The 18194-nt window shown below is 35.1% G+C and overlaps 1 protein-coding gene across 5 annotated transcripts in view; it reads left to right on the top strand.

Annotated features, from left to right (window-relative positions):
* Nucleotides 1-18194, top strand: part of LOC150104886 (uncharacterized) — a 695785-nt gene that overhangs the window by 136798 nt on the left and 540793 nt on the right. For all 5 annotated transcript variants that reach the window (XM_090395398.1, XM_090395401.1, XM_090395397.1 and 2 more), the window contains exon 6: nt 17916-18008. In XM_090395398.1, the coding sequence (XP_090251524.1) occupies nt 17916-18008 (93 nt within the window). The remainder of the gene's footprint in view (nt 1-17915; nt 18009-18194) is intronic.

Raw genomic sequence — 18194 nt, 5'->3', positions numbered from 1 at the left:
CAGAGGAAGACCAAGATACACAGTAGGTGGATTGATACGGTACAAAGTGCCTTGGACGATAGAAATATAAGATCTGATAATGTTGGAGTCTTGACAAGTAACAGACTGATTTGGTGGAAAATTGTAGATAGGAAGTTAGTAATGATGTAATTTTTTCATGTAGTACTGTCATATCCTGTACACCCCTTGAGGGTACATGGCAGGAATTTGATGATGATGATGATGATGACTAATTTCTCTCTTATTCCATATGAATTTATTCATCTGGCTACCCATCATACCAGCTTTGCCTATTCTGTATGTCTATTTCCATATTTAATTTGCCATCTTCACTAAAAATTAAGTCTAAATACTTGAAATGTTTGAATTGTTCTATAGATTCTCTATTCAGTATGCAGTTGATATTTTCAGTCTTTCTGCTTTTCATTTTCTTTGTCTTTTTATTGCTGATTTTCATACCAAATTTATTACAACAGTTATTCAGTTTAGTTAGGAAATCTTGCAGAATTGTACTGGATTTATTCAGAAGTATAACATCATCTGCTTAACACGTTCGCTGCCATGCTCCTTGGGCATAGTTTGTTCCCGCACACCAAGCGCTTTTGCGTCTTCAAGGTCACTACGAGTAATTTCGTAGCCGGCTTATCAGACAGAATTTTGTTTCATATGCCAACTACGAGTAATTTCGTATTACCCCCACCTATATATTATATGCACTGACTACTGTGTTTATTGCGTTTAGTCTCTAAAAACCATCAGTTTCGCCATGACCATTAAAAGAAAACTTGCTGATAAAGAATTAGAAGCTTACGCTAATATGAGCGATGATGAATTTAATGATGATGAATTCCATTTGCGATGATGATTCATCATCATCGCAAATGGAAGGATAAGAGGGAAGTACTTTCCATTTCAAATATGCACAAATTTGAAATGGTTGAAGCGAAAAATCGGAATTGTAAAATTCAATTAAAACCAAATATCTTTAGGGACTACAATTTGGGTATGTCAGGAATCGATCTTTTTGATCAGATGCTGTCTTACTATTCCGCCTTACAAAAGACAATAAGATGGCCAAAGAAATTGGCAATATGCATTTTTGATATCATCATCATCATCAAATTCCTGACTTGTATCAAGGGGTGCACAGGTATGATAGTACTTCATGCAAAATTTACCTCATTACAAACTTCCTATGTTCAATTTTCCTCCAAATCAGTTTGTTACTTGTCAAGACTCCAATATCATTATCAGATCTTATATATTTCTATCGTCTAAGGCACTTTGTACCGTATCAATCCACCTATATTTTGGTCTTCCTCTGGGTCGTTTTCCTGTCAAGCTGGCCGAGAACACTTGTTTTGCTAATCTTTCCTCAACCATTGTGTTTAAGTGACCATGCCATCTGAGATTAGCTCTGCTAACGCATTCTTGGATGCTCACAATGTCAAATTCTTTCCTTATATCCTCCTTTTTAATATGATATTGCCATGCCATTGATGCCATCTGTTCATGCCTAATCTTTCTCAGGACTCTATATCTGCGGTCTCTAGTCTTTCGTCAAGTGTTTTACTTCTGACCCACCTCTCCCATAAGTTAAAAGTGGTTTGAACACTGTCTTGTATACAGCTAATTTAGTGTTTTGACTAATTTCTCTCTTATTCCATATGAATTTATTCAATTGACTTCATACTATACCAGCTTTGCTGATTCTGTTGTCTATTTCTATATTTAATTTACCATCTTCAGTAAAAATCGTGCTCAAGTAGCTGAAATGTTTTACTTCTTCCACTGGTTCCCCATTCAAAACACAGTTGACATTTTCAATGATTCTACCTATTTTCATTGTCTTTGTCTTTATTGCTGACCTTCATACCATATCTGTTACAACAGTTATTCAATTTAGTTAGGGAATCTTGCAAACTTGTAGCGGATTTATTTAGAAGTATAACATCGTCCGCATAAAGCAAAGAGCTGACATTAACATCTCCAATTCTGATATCATGTTTAATACCACTTTCCTTCATAATGTGATCCATATAGATAATGAATAACAGAGAGGATAATGTACATCCTTGTCTCACACCAGATTTAACATTAAACCATCTTCCTGTAGGTCCTTCAATTCTAACTGCTAACTTGCAACTCAAATAAAGACTAAGTATTGCTTGATATAATGCCCCGTTGACATCATATAACTTTAACGTATTGAATAGCTTCTCTCTTGGCACCTTGTCATATGCCTTTTCCAGATCGACAAAACTTAAATACAGATCTTTGTTATATTCCCATGCTTTCTCGACTAATTGTCGTAAAGTGAAGATCTGATCTTCACGGCCTCTATTTGGCTTGAATCCAGCTTGTTCTTCACCAAGCTTTTCTTCCACAATTCTTCTCAACCGTTTTTCCAGTATACTGGCATAAATCTTCCCAGGAACACTCAGTAGAGAAATACCTCTGTAATTCTCACATTCAGTTTTATTTCCCCTTTTATATATATGGGAACTATTAGAGCTCTACTTTAATCATCAGGAATTCGTCCCTCTCTCCAGACCTTCTGAACTATGCAGTGCAACCACTGTTAGACTTTTATAACACCATACTTCAGCATTTCTGGTCGAATATCATCTACTCCTTCTGCCTTTCCACATTTCAAGCCTTTGATGGCTTTTTCTACTTCAAGTATGGATATGTATTCCTGACTGTATGCCTGTTGAGTGTTTTTTACTACTGTGCTATCACTGCTTTGTTTCATTTCAAGTTTTCGAAATAATTACTGCACTCTTCAAGGGTATCTTTTTTTCCCGTTTTCATGTCACCTTTATCATCTTATTTTCCATGTATTGAATATTATCTTATTTTCCATTTTCTGATTTTGCTAATATCCTTCCATGACTTTAGCTAGTTTTACATAGTGTTTAGCTTTCTTACATTTATCTCTGTATTCTCTAAGAGCACAAGCTGACTTACTTGCCAAGAACTTTTGATATGCTTTCTTCTTTTCCTTCACTGCCTGTTTAACTTCCTGTGTCCACCATAGAGCTCTGATTTTTCTATCCTTGCAGACAACCTCACCACATGCCTCTCTGACTGAATCAGTCAGGGTTTTCTTCAAGGTTTTGTTCTTGTTCTCAAACTCTTTCATTTTTTCTTCAATAATCTTTGTGTATTTTAGTCTACGGTTCACATCTGAGAGCTGCTCAACTTTTATTCGCTTTAAAACTTTCTTACATGTCATTCTTTTCAATATGAAATTCAATTTTATCCTGTTCAAGACTAAATAGTGATCGCTTCCAATTTCAAATCCTATGTACACTCTGGTGTTCTGTACCAGGGAGAAAACATCGCTATCAACAATAACATAGTCAGTGAGACTTTTCTTATTCCTTGCCTCTTCTCTCCATGTGAATTTGTGCACATTTTTATGTTGGAACATGGTGTTAGTAATAACCAGTCCATGTCATTGGCAGAAATCCAACAGGTATTTGCCATTATTATTAGCTTTGCTCTTTTCTCCAAATTTTCCCAAAACATCTCTGACAATCACTTCCTACTCTGCTATTTAGATCCCCAACAAGGACCAAATTTTCCTTTTTCATTGTGTCAGTTGCTTTTTCTAAAGCCTCAAAAAATTCCTCCACTGCTACCTTTGTAGAGCCTTCGGTAGGACCATAGGCACAAATAAGTCTCATTGTCCAATTCCCCATTCTGATATTAGCCCAGATCACTCTACTTGAGAATGACTGCCATTCAAAAAGATTAGCCTCGTATTTTGTGTTGAATACTATGGGTACTCCTTCTTTTCCTTGATTGTCATTGCCTGAATATAACATTTTGTATTTATTGCTCAGAAAGATCTCACCAGTTTTTGTCTATTTTGTTTCAGTCACCTCTATTATGTCGATCTGGTACTTATCTGATTCTTCAGCTAGCTCCATTTCTTTGCCATTCAGGCTTCTTATGTTGATAGTACCAATCTTTACGGTCCCCGTTGTTTTTGCCAGGGAACCAGTTGCTGGCTTTTCGTTGTTCGCCCTGGTTCCCTGGCAAAAACAACGGGGACCTTGTTTAACCGGGCGATGCCCTTGCAGGTATGAAATTTTGTCATGTTGTACCATCATTTTGTATATTGGTTTAAGCCAATAAGAATACAATTTGGTCGGCTAAATCCCAAATTGCCAGCCCATCCTTGTTCTGTCAGTATCCAATTTATACATCCAGGGTATAGAACCTATTCAGTATCAGTTCTCCGCATTCCTTTAAAGGCTATGTGGAGGTCTCCTCTCAGTTATACAGCTTTGACCCTTAAGCAACCCCATTTTTGATATATACATTCAAAATGCACATGAATTTTATAATATAATTACTGGAAATGCTATGACTGCGTTAAAATTTGGAGATCAATTTATCTCAGTTTTTGTTAGAATGGTTGAGCTTACAGCATCACAGAATATCAGCAGGATTCGGGATCTTCATTATTTGGAAATTTTACCACCTACAGAAAAAAAAGAAGCGCCTGAGTAAGCCATGCCAAGTATGTACGTGAAACAAACAGGACAAAAAACATTGTCCTGTTTGCCAGGAAAAATCAGCATTGTTCGTGGAAAATTGTTTTAAAGTGTATCATTCGTAATTTGAATAAATTTATTTTTATTTTATTAATTTCATTTTATTATTTTTAATTTGATTTACAAATTACAGGTTAATTTTTGCTTGGCATAGGAGGTCAGTAATCGACATACGAATATATTGGCTTTTGAGGCACATATATAATATACTATATTTTAGCTGAAATTATTTCCCTTCTACCAAGTCCCCAGACGTACTCTCCGCTGTTTTCACAAGCGAAGGATCCAAATTAAGGTACTTATACTAAGGGTTAACTCGTTCTTGGTATAGTAGGTCGGTAATCGACATATGAGTATATTCACAGTTGGCTTGTGAGGCTCATATACCAACTACGAGTATACTCGTAGTTGGCAGCGAACATGTTAAAGTAAGAGCTAAGATTAACATAGTGTTGATATTAGATTTAACTGCTTTGTATAGTGTAAATGACTCACAAGCTTTTGAAGAACTTTCCTGTATGCACCATGTCATATACCTTTTTCCAGATCTATGAAACTTAAATGCAAATCCTTGTTATATTTCCAAGATTTCTGAAGTATTTGCCTTAAAGTAAAAATCTCATCCTGATAACCTCTATTTGGTCTATATCCTGCTTGTTGTTCACCAAGCTTTCCTTCCACAATTTTTCTTTTCCATTTCTGAAGTATACTTGCATAAATCTTACCAGGAACATTCAGTAGGAAATATCTCTGTGATGCTCACATTCAGTTTTATTTCCCTTTTTATAGATGGATACTATGAGAACTCTACTCCGACTATCTCGGATTTGATCCTCTGACCATGCCTTCAGAATTATGCAGAGTGGCCACTGTAAAACTTTTATACCTTCATATTTGAGCATTTGTGCTCAAATTTTATCCATTCCAGTTGCCTTTCCACATTTCAGTTTTTTGGTGGTTTTACTTCATCTCATCCTTTGCAACACTTTGCAACAACGCTACTGCATTCAATGTATGCATGCAGGACCTTCCTCTTCTTTTGGGAGGGAGTACATAAAAACAGAATTTCTTTAAATTAATAATTTTAATGAGAATCTCATTTATTGCATTGCTATTTATGTGTTCTTTTGAAAGAAAATTCTTTTTTAAAAAAAAACTAGACTTTTATTTTAATTAAGAATCTTATTCTATGACTGTCAGATCTAATTACTAGAAAAAGCACTGGATATCACTGCTGTAATATTCTGAGGAGCAATGAAAACATTGAAGTGCTATACAGTGTGTTGTTATAATAAGTTTAATATGTTTATAGTAACCTTTTATTTTTTATTTATTTTTTAATTTAATCTTTATAGGTTAAATAGTAAGTTTACTGTCGCTATCAGCGAAGTTAGTTCTGTGTGGTAGTAAGAAGAATGAAATAGCAAAGGAATTTCGCATTCTTGTGTGCGTATATATTGTTTGTTAAATCCACAGTATAGACAAATGTTTACAAGTGTAACGTCAGTAATCTCCCCTGAAGTACTTATTGCAGGCCTGATGTGGTTGATGCTATTTTTGGTCTCTGAAGCAGAGTTCCAGTTTCTGTCCCCTTCTTTCTTTAACTTGTGGTGCGAGTGATACATCATTTAAGTGCATTTCAGACATACTATAATTCAAGGCTTCTCGCATTCAAGATTATAGGCTAGCTGCCAGGACTAAACCCAATGGTAATGCGAGGGAGATTTCCATCAGTTTGTGCCTGACTTGCTGCCACCTGCACTACTATATTATGCCTAGAGAAAGGCAGTAGTGTGATATGCAGGGAGACACTGTTCAGGCTATGAAATAGCATGAAAACTGGATGCTCTCTCTGTATAGGCAACATATTTGGGAGTGTCTCCTCCCATTGCCTGTATTATATGGTCATTTCATTTTCTTCACCATCCACTTTACCAACAATAACATCATAAATTGCAAACCTAAATGATGTACATCTACGGATATTCAAAAACCTGACCTATTTTTCGAAGAAATTCCAAATTATAGCTGTAGCACTCCCCCCACACACACATGAACTGTACATATTGCACTTCGCACGAATCTTTCTCCAACAAGGTTGGCATGTCCTTTTCTGCAGTGTGATATGCTGTCCCAGAGGATACCAAATCTTGAATGTGATCTTTTTAACTTTTTCTTGCTTTGTATCTTTGCCTAATTATGTATTGCTCATCTGCTCTCTCTATCACTCCTCTACTTCTGAAAATCAGTGCTACGACCTTGGTATTTAAACTTAGTTTGTGCTGAATGATGTTAAAAAAAAAAAAAACAATTTGTCTCCTGCTTATTTGATTAGAGAATTTCTCTTTGTAAGTAGCAAATAGTATGGTGACTGTTTAGACTTCAGGAATGACACAGGGATGGGTATCAACAGTTTAATATAAACAAATAACATGGATACTATGAGAGCTCTACTCCAACGTACAGGATTTGAACCTCTGACCATATCTTCATTAATTAAATAAATAAATAACTTAAAAGGTATTTACAAGCAAATAGTTCATCATCAAATTCCTGACATGTACCCTCAAAGGAGCATACAGGATATGATAGTACTACATGAAAAATTTACATCATTACCAACTTCCTATTTACAATTTTCCTCCAAATCAATCTGTTACCTGTCAAGACTTTAACATTATCAGATCTTATATTTCTGTCTTCTAAGGCACATTTTACCATATCAATTCACCTATATCTTGATCTTCTTCTGGATCTTTTTTTTTTTTTTTTTTCCTGCAAACCTAGCAGAGAACACTTGTTTTGCTAATCATTCCTCTCCCATTCTGTTTAAGTGACCATACCACCTAAGATTTGCTCTGCTAACACATTCCTAAATTTTAACAATGTCAAGTTCTTTCCTAATATCCTCATTTTTAATATCATATTGTCATTGATGCCATCTGTTCATGCCCCCTAATCTTTCTCAGGAGACTCTCATATCTGCGATCTATAGTCTTTGGTCAAGTGTGTTACTTGTAATCCAGCTCTCAGACACATAAGTTAAAATTAGTTAGAACATTGTCTTGTATACAGCTAATTTAGTGTTTTGACTAATTTCTCTCTTATTCCATATAAATTCAGTTGACTTCTTACCATACCAGCTTTGTTGATTCTGTTGTCTATTTCCATATTTATTTTACCATCTTCACTAAAAATTGTGCCAAAATAGCTGAAATGTTTTACTTGTTCTGTAGGTTCTCCATTCACAATGCAGTTGATATTTTCAGTGCTTCTGTATATTTTCATTGTCTTTGAATTGTTATTGCTGACCTCCATATCTATTAAGACAGTTATTCAATTTAGTCAGGGAATCTTGCAGACTTGTAGCGAATTTATTTAGAAATATAACATCATTTGCATAAAGAAAAGAACTGACATTAGCATCTCCAATTTTGATATCAGGTTTAATGTCACTTTCCTTCATAATGTGATCCATAGAGATAATGAATAACAGAAGGGGATAATGTACATCTTTGTCTGACACTAGATTTAACATTAAACCATCTTCCTGTACTTCTTTCAATTCTATGACTAAGTATTGCTTGATATAATGCTTCACTGACACCATACTACTGTAACCTTTTGAATAGCTTCTCTCTTGGCAACTTGTAATATGCTTTTTTCAGATCTACAAAACTTAAGCACAGATCTCTGTTATTTTCCCATGATTTCTCAATTTACAATTTTCCTCCAAATCAATCTGTTACCTGTCAAGACTTTAACATTATCAGATCTTATATTTCTATCTTCTAAAGCACATTTTCCCATATCAATCCACCTATATCTTGATCTTCTTCTGGATCTTTTTTTTTCCCTGCAAACCTAGCAGAGAACACTTGTTTTGCTAATCATTCCTCTCCCATTCTGTTTAAGTGACCATACCACCTAAGATTAGTTCTGCTAACACATTCCTAAATTTTAGGAAATTGAAATTAAAAACCTCCATCTTCCAGAACAGCAGAAAATACTGGGAAGAAGGAAAAGAAACAGTGTTATCAATTGCAAAAGACACTCTAGGTTCTAAACCCAAAATAAACAAACAATGGATAACCCAAGAAATCATAGCTACAATAGAAGAGAAAAGAGAGGCCAAGATACTTGTCAACCAACAAAACAATGAAGAGAATAGAAAAAAATACAGAGCACTAAAAAAATAAAGTTGATAACCTATACAAAAAAGCCAAAGAAAAATGGTTAGAAGAAAAAGCTAAGAAATGCCAAGAAGCATACCAACAAAACAACCTAAAAGTCTTCCATGATACTGTAAGAGAAATTACAAAGGAATTCTCAGCAAAAGCAGTAACAACGATAATCAACAAGATGACTGAAACCGGGAATATTGAATATATAAGAAAAATCTGGTCAAACCATTTTAAGACTATCTTCCACCAAGGAAACAAAACTACAATGCCAACAATAGAAGAAAATAATGATCACCCAAAAATTTTACAAGAAGAAGTTAGATGTGCAATAAAACAGATGAAAAACAATAAAGCACCAGGCATTGATACTATCCCTACTGAACTGTGGTCATTGAGGCAGCATATCAATAGAATATTTAACAACCCTATTCAATAAAATACTACAAACAGGAGAGATCCCAGATGACTGGAGAACTGGAAAGATCATCCCAATATACAAGAAAGGAGACAAAAGAGACTGCAGAAATTACAGTCCAATCAATTTACTCCCTCACACCTATAAAATATTCATAAGAATTATACAAAATAGATTAAAAAACACCTACAAAGAAATGATAGGCATAGAACAAGCTGGTTTCCGAGGAAACTATTCAACAATAGACCAAATTTATACATGCACCAACTAGCAAAGCTCAGCTGGGAAGACCATAAAGAACTATATTGTTGTTTTGTGGACTTTAAACAAGCTTTCGATAACATCAACAGAGAAATCCTTCTTAAAATTCTACTAGAAAAAGCAATAGGCAAATATATAATACAGTTTCTGATAAAATATTACTCTAAGACAAATGCAATAATTAAAAAGGACACACTCACAACAGAACCCATAGAGATCCAAAAAGGAGTAATACAAGGATGCCCATTATCCCCATGCCTATTCAACATATATCTAGAAGAAGTTGTAAAGAAGGCAATAGATAATGAGCCTGGAATCAATGTCAATGGTTTAAACATAAATAATATCAAATATACAGATGATCTCGTCCTTCTTGCAAGAACCCCAAATGAACTACAAAAGTTGATCAACAAGCTAAACAAAACCTGTAAAACATATGACATGACAATAAATATACAAAAGACAAAAGTGATGAAAATAGGGAGGAACAGAACTACCATCTCAGCCACCCTAAACGTAGAACAAATAGAACAAGTAGACAACTTCATATACCTTGGATCAAAACTAACAGAAACAATAGATGAACTCAAAACAATCAAACACAGAATAGCGATAGGATGGACCACCATGGGAAAATTACAGAAAATCTGGAAAACAAACAAGATATCTAAGCAAGCCAAATTCAAATTATATGAAGCAATAATTATACCAACAGTCATCTGTGGAGCAGAACCGTGGACAGTTAAAAAAAGAGAGGAGAAAAAACTGCTGGCATTTGAAATGAAATGCTTAAGAAAAATAAATAGAACAAGTTGGATAGAAAAGAAAACAAACATCACAGTCAGACAAGAACTATTGTATAAAAAAGACAATAATAGAAAAAATTAGAAAACAACAACTGAGATGGTTTGGATGGACACACTGTACGAATGGACGCAGACAGACTTCCTAATGTTCTAATCAATACTTTTCCAACTGTAAAAAGAAGACCTGAAAGACCAAGAATTACCTGGCTGAAATTAATAAAGAACATCTCGGGATGCAGAACATATAAGGAACTTTTTTGAACAGCAAGGAATAGGGAAGACCGGAAGATCCTGCTCAAGAGAAGACTCAACCCGTCTTAGACGGAAGAGAAGAAGAAGAAGATTTCTCAACTATTTGTCGTGAAGTGAAAATCTGATCTCGACAGCCTCTGTTTGGCCTGAATCCCGCTTATTCTTCACCAAGCTTCTCTTCCACAATTCTTCTCAACTGTTTCTCAAGTATACCTGTGTAATTCTCACATTTAGTTTTATTTACCTTTTTATATATGGGTACCATGAGAGCTCTACTCCAATCATCTGGAATTCGTCCCTCTGTCCAATCCTTCTGAACTATGCAGTGCAGCCACTGTAAGACATTTATACCTCCATACTTGAGCATTTCTGGTCGAATATCATCTACCATATTGCCTTTCCACATTTCAGGCTTTTGATGGCTTTTTCTACTTCATGTATGGATATGTATTCCTGATTGCATGCCTGGTCAGTGTTTTTTACCAATGTGCTGTCACTGATTGTTTCATTTAGCAATTTTTCGAAGTAATTACGACATACTTCAAGGATATCTTTTTCTCCAGTTTTCATGTCACCTTTATCATCTGTGATTCCTTTTACAACTCGCTTTCCTCCATTTTTTAGCTTTTCAACAGCCTACAGAATTTCTTGCCACCTTCCCGATATTTCTTTTCTTTTGTTCTTACCAAAGTCTTCCATGACTTTTGTTTAACTAGTTTTACGCAGTGTTTAGCTTTCTTACATTTGTCTTTGCATTCTCTATGAACACAAGCTAACTTATTTGCCAGGAACTTTCGATATATTTGTTCCTTTCGTTCACTGCGTCTTTAACTTCCTGTGTCCACTATGAAGTTCTGATTTTTCTATCCTTGCAGACAACCTTACCTGATGCCTCTCTGGCTGAATCAGTCATGTTTTCTTCAGGACTTGCGAATGAATCTCCAAGATTTAGTTCTTGTTCTCAAACTCTCATTTTTTTCTTCAATAATGTTTGTGTATTTTAGTCTACAGTTCACATTTGAGAGCTGCTCAACTTTTATTTGATTTATTAAAACTTTCGTTGTTGTTTTTAATATGAAATTTGATTTTATTCTGTTCAAGACTAAATGGTGATCTTCCAATTTCAAATCCTCTATACACTCTCATGTCCTGCACCAGTGGGAAAAATCACTATCAGCAATAACATAGTCAATGAGACTTTTCTTATTCCTTGCCTCTTGTTCATGTGATTTTATGCACATTTTTATGTTGGAAAATTGTGTTAGTAATAACCAGTCCATGTCATGAACAGAAATTGAACAGGTATTTGCCATTATTATTAGCTTTGTTCTCTAAGTCTAACCAAGGGAAAAATAAACTTTCAACATCTTTCTCTAAATCTGGAGTAATTTAATAAAAAGGTGGCACACCTTTTGGCAACTTCTATAGGTAAAGATGATGACGTCGGCATTGCTTCTGCCTGGTATCTCCACTACTAGGCCTGGCTCCCACTGAAAAGACTTCAATAAAGATCGAAACTAGTCTTTGTAGCGGCCCTTCCCTTAATGCATAACTTTATACATATCCGCAAGGAGATGTGTTTTGCATTATGAGAGATACTGAGATAGGAGTGATGTTAGCTGGGTCCACCTTTGCTACGAGTTGCCCGGTGTTGTACTACTTTACCTCAGTGGATATTTTCAGGCGCAAACTTTGTTTGCTCACACTTGGATAAAGGATTAAACTAAATTTATTATAGTCTTACCAAGTGAAAAATAAACTTCCAACATTTCTGTATGTCTGAAATCCTTTCGTACTCTGTTATTTAGATCCCTAACAAGGACCAACTTTTCCATTTTCATTGTGTCAGTTGCTTTCTCTAAAGCCTCAAATTCTTCCATTTCTACTTTAGTAGAACTTTCTGTGGGACCATAGGTACAAATAAGTCTGAATATAACATTTTGTATTTATTGCTTAAAAAGATCTCACCAGTTTTTTTTTTTTTTTTTTTTTTTTTTTCAGTCACCATTATTATGTAGATCTGGTACTTATCCAATTCTTCTAGTTTCATTTCTTTGCCATTCAAACTTCTATGTTGATAGTACCAATCTTGAACTCTGGTGATGTTGAGTTGTGGTGTGTTTCAGCATTTGTTCCAGTAGTTGACTTTTTGCTGTTTGTCCTATTTCCCTGGCAAATACAATGCCAGGATATTTCAGAAGCTGAATGCAAATACTGCTTTGTGATTGGATGGAATATCATCTTTCATTTTACAAGAATGTACAGGGGAACTGGCAATATCTTTGACTAGGCTGTTTAATTTAAGTCTCACCTCTGGTAAAATCCCAAGAGAATGGAAGGAGAGAAAAATAATTCCAAATTCCAATCACTATCTCAAAAGTGATGGAAAAGTCAAATTCAGGAATGGATAGATAAGAATATGATACTATGTGAGAGACTATGTACCTCTTACCTCCATGATTATATGGAACATCCAAGGTACACAAAACTAATATACCTCTTCTGCCTATCGTAGATGGTATTAGTTCACTTGTTTATTTGTTTCTAAATATCTGGCTAATATAATGAAGCACATTAGCCAGATATTAGACACACGAGCTCCTACATCAAAAATTCGCAACACTTTGTAGAAAAAATTAGGAGAAATTGTATCTCACCAACAGACATTCTAGTTAGTCTGGATATTGTATCGTTGTTCACAAATGTTCCTGTGGATGAAGTTATGGCAATTATAGATACTCTATTCAATCAAGACGTCTCTCAACTATTTAGACACTGTCTGAGAACTGAAATTTTTTCCTGATGGAATGGAAAAATTTACAAACAACTATCTGGCTTTACAATGGAAAGTCCAATACTATCAAACTTCTTTCATCCTCCAAACAGGTTATTTGTTATACCAATGGATTGTTAGACACCAGTATGATTAATGGAGGCGCTGGTGTTCTCCTACTCCCAAAAGGTGAAAAACGTTCAGTAAAAGTTGGATCTGGGAGAATTGCTTCCAGTTTTACCAGTATGCAATAAATAAAGCACTTGACACCTACTTAAAATTATCATCATCTCAACAATCAGAGAGAATTATAATTTACAATGACTCAAGATCAGCTATGGAGGTAATCAAAAATGGCAATACCAGGCTCACATATGACGCTCATAATCTCTTAATCAAATAGAGTGTTTAGAAGAAAGTTTCATTTTACAGTGGATTCCTGCTCGTGTAGGCATTGATTACATTGAAGCAGCTGATAAATTAGCAAAAGAGGTCAGAGAACTCAACCAAGAAACTGACATGATAACTCTTGCTGATGGTAACACACTAGCAAAAGCTAAACTAATTCCGCTGAAATCAGTGATATAACATCAAATTCCCGAAATCAGTGCTGACAGAAGGACCTCCATCACGATAGCAAGTCTACTAACAGGACATTATAGAGGAATGAAGATCAATACAGATGTTATGAGAACATATAGAAACTGCAACAACTGCCCAAATACTGAACTGACAACCACTCACATTTTTACCTGTCCAGCAATTACAGCAACCTTGCAAGAAATAGATCCTAATCCTGAACAACAGCTCTATACAAACAAAATCATCAATATAGCCAAAGCAGTTCAAGGAGCACATGGAAACAACTAAGACTCTCCAAAGGATAACAACAACAATGGAAAGCCCTCTATCTTCTCTATGTGCTGACTCATTCATGGAAAACTTTGAAAAAGATTTCTTGTTATCTACAAATCCTAAACTGTCACTTTGGTGGAGATATGTAGATGACATATTTATAATACAGGAACACAGTGTGGCTGAGTTACGCTATTTTCTTTCATTGATTAACTCCTTCCACCATAAAATCAAATTCACTTTAGAACTTGAAAATGAAGGAAAATTACATTTCCTAGACATTCTAATTTCCAGAAAAAGCAGAAGGATGCATCTCTCTTAACATATACCGTAAACCCACTCCTACAGCTCGTTGTATACATTTCTCTTCGTTGCGCCATATATTGCAAAAATTAGGTATTGTACTTATGCTGAAAAAGTGGGCAATCTCTATTATAAAAGATTAAGGAACACCAAAAGAAGAATTACATTCTCTTCTATTATTGGTTAGCATTGGATATTCTAAAAAAAAAAATGGTACAAAGAATACTGTCCTACTCCCTTTCCACAACAGATTCACTACATCGCCTTGGTTTCCATTCCTTATATTGACAAATTAATCTAATGAATTTGATAAGACCACACTTGGATTACTGTGCGCAGATTTGGTCTCCTGGATTCCAAGCGTATAAAGAAGCTGTGGAATGGGTGCAAAGAAGAGTTACAAAGATTATATCCGGATTATGGGATTTAGATTATTAGGACAGATTGCAAGTATGTCGTTTACAGACTCTGGTTAACATGAGAAAAAGGGGGTGATATGATAGAGGTCTATAAACTTTTGAATGGGTGTTATAGCATTTCAAATGATGAAATTTTTCGTATTATGGAAGGCAGGGAGAGAACATGAGGCATCCATGAAAGTTAAGGTTGTTCTCAGTTAAGAAAGGGTTAAGAGCTAGGTTTTTCTCCCAGAGAGCAGTGAGTGAGTGGAATAATTTGCCCTTATGGGTAGTGAGTGCATCTAGTGTAAATGAATTTAAGGGAAGGTATGATAGCTGGGTTGGGTAACTTAGCCTCCCTCGATGAGTCCTTGACTCCCTGGAGGTCTCAGATAATAATAATAATAATAATAACTTTAAAAATTGCCAGTCTCCTAAAATTTCACAACATATGAGTGGCCTTCAAACCCATTGTGACTGTACGAACTGTTTTACACTTGCCTAAGGACCACAACCCTTTCAACAAACATCATGGAATTAACAATATTCCATGTTTTTGTGGCCTTACTTACATGGGGCAAACATCTAGAAGCTTAGAAATAAGGCAGAAGATGCATATTGGAGATATCAATAACAACAGAGAAGTCAGCTCAAACCTTGCATTTCATTTCTCTCAAACTCAATGCAATATTTGAATGGGACAAGAGCTTCATGCCTTACATAGAACACAACATAAACACCCACAACATCAAAGAGGCTACAATGGTAATCTACTCACAAGGTACTCTCAACAGAAACCAAGGAATGATTTTATGTGACATTTGAAAGTCACTTATAAGATCTTTCAACACATCTGACTTTAATTTTTCTGCAAACTGTCGTGCACGCCTGCTGAACAATGACTGACCTGTGCCAGCTTCCACTCTCTAAGTGTTTCTGTTTTCACTTTTATTTTTGTGTAACAATTCCTACATATTTGGTTTTTATTATGTAATGATTCATATTTACCACCTATTGTATATTTGTTTTTGTTCTTCTTAACCTAGACGAAGCAATTAGCATATGTGGTGAAACTAGCAGGTTTAATTAAATAACAATTACGACCTATAAAACATACTCATCAGTATCTGTGAAGTTTGATTTTCTGCTGTCCACTATCCAAATAGTGAGATTATCCTTCTTGGTAACTTTAATGTCCACAAATACAACTGACTCCCTTTTCCTAGTTCTACTGAGCAAGCCAGAAGCAAAACTGAAGTATTTGCTATAAGCAGCAACCTAAAGTTAAATTGTTCAACTCCCAACCAGAATATCAGACATTCCTCTACACTTACCCAACACTAGATCATATTACTCAGATTAGTCCTTCCTGGTATAAACAATACCAAGAGATGAAAAAATAAATTAATTTATTGAACTTACTAATTTTTGGGATTTTCTACCCAGCATCATCAGAGCACAAATTATAACTGTGATAAGCACACAAGCACTACATTAAAACATTAGAAACTGTTCAGTTTGTAACTGACCCTGAACTAAGGTGCTCTCCATGAGCATTTAACTGAGTTTATTTGAAAAGGTTAGGCTGTCTTGTCTCATAATGACTGTCTCCCAGATCTTAGGCAGAATAATGCAACCATACTTGTTGAAGTTGGCAGAATGCTTTATTGCAAATGCTGATTCCAAAAACAATCTTTCAGGCCTGTAGCAACTTCTGTGTAAAACTGATGTCATCTTCCATTTAATGTTATGTGAAGGAGTATCCAGAGCATGGTCTGCTAGCCCTGAGTTGCCATAAAGATCATTGCAGATGTTTTTTTTTTTTTTTAAACTGCAGGCACAAGGAACTTTATACATTCCAGGATGTGCATGAAGTTGATCTTTAAGAGAGCAGATGAAGGTAGTTTGCTGCATGAGTGGTTTAAAAATGGAATGAAGATCTATTTTGAGAGAACTTCAGCTATATTTTTTTGATGTGCCTTTAATATATGGGATTGGAATAGTTTTTCTGTGATCATGTTTGTTGGTTGTAGAAGGGGTTGGGGATGCATGTTTTATTATTTTATCTATTTTACATGGATTGCAGCCATTGACTAAAAAGGTGTTAGAAGGTTCCTAAGCTCAGTTTTAAGGGCTATTTGAACAAATAGCCCCTGACTCTGTAAGTGTTTTGAGGATGCTATACTGTTGGGATGGATGGTGTGATTGCTTATGTAAGTACCTTCCTGTGGGTTTTCTGTAAATGGAAAAGGATGATGAGCCATTAGGAAGTCTTGTCACTAGTGTATCTAGAAAGGGGACACAATTGTTACCTTTTTCTACAGTGAAGCTGGCTGTTGAGATATGCTGAAAATGTATTCAGTGTGTCTGGGTCTTGAGGCCAGATGGCAAACACATCATTCAACATAGTTTAACCAGACCATTGGTTTCATCGTAGCTGTGTTGAGTGCTTGGTGTTCAAAGTGTTCTATGTAGAAGTTGGCTAGCAGGGTAGTAGAAACCCATAGCATTCCAACAAGCTATGTTAATATATTTTTCTTTTCCATAAGTCATTGGAATATATGATGAATTTGAATGGCTCAGTTATATCAGAGGCGAAATGTGGCTTAATCAAGTCAAGGGTCTCTACCAAAGCATTGCTGAACAGTGAAGTAATGTCAAAGCTCACCATATTGTTTGTCAAGGTTAAATTTTGTATTAGTAAGTGCAGTGAATTTTTTATAAACAAGGGGGAGTTGCCTGTATGTGTGTGTGGGGAGAGTGATTTGGGTAAATGTTTGGCCAGTTTGTAGGTGAGGTTAGGTTAGGTTAGCCACATGTAACTGATTATTCTGAGGCAGAATAATCAGTTACATGTGGCTATCTAACACTAAGTGAATTTTTAAATAATGAATTCAGGAAAAAAGGTATGTAGTGTTCATAGAGTTCTTATAATAGAGAAATAATATAAACTTAATCTTGTAGTATTGTTATAATATCCTCTACATCCCTTGAGAATACATATATCAGGAAATTGATGATATATATAGTGATGATTTTATTATTATTGTTAATATTATTATCAACTGAAAATTACTAAATATTGACTTTTTTATGGTAGGTTGCTCGAGAGCAAATGAATAAACTAGAAAATATGTTAAATCAGCTTCATCATGAAGAGCAAGAGTATGTAGAGCTGTTACAGCAGATTTTGGTATGTATTATATATATATAATATTATTTTCACAATTAATTACATTTGAATCTAAAGTTTCAGATATTTGACTAGTGCCTTAAGATTCCAGAGATAGCATATAAATCATTGGCCTTCAATGTACATACCAATGAACATGGACACTTTAGCAAGGGGCAAGAAGCTTGTTGATAGCTATATCACTTA

The sequence above is a fragment of the Typopeltis vanoorti genome, chromosome 7, assembly GCF_054136105.1.
Source record: "Typopeltis vanoorti isolate ZY-2024b chromosome 7, IOZ_Tvanoo_1.0, whole genome shotgun sequence".
NCBI classification, from domain to species: domain Eukaryota; kingdom Metazoa; phylum Arthropoda; class Arachnida; order Uropygi; family Thelyphonidae; genus Typopeltis; species Typopeltis vanoorti.
Note: the sequence above shows the minus strand (reverse complement) of the source record. Positions and strands in the feature narration are given on the sequence as shown.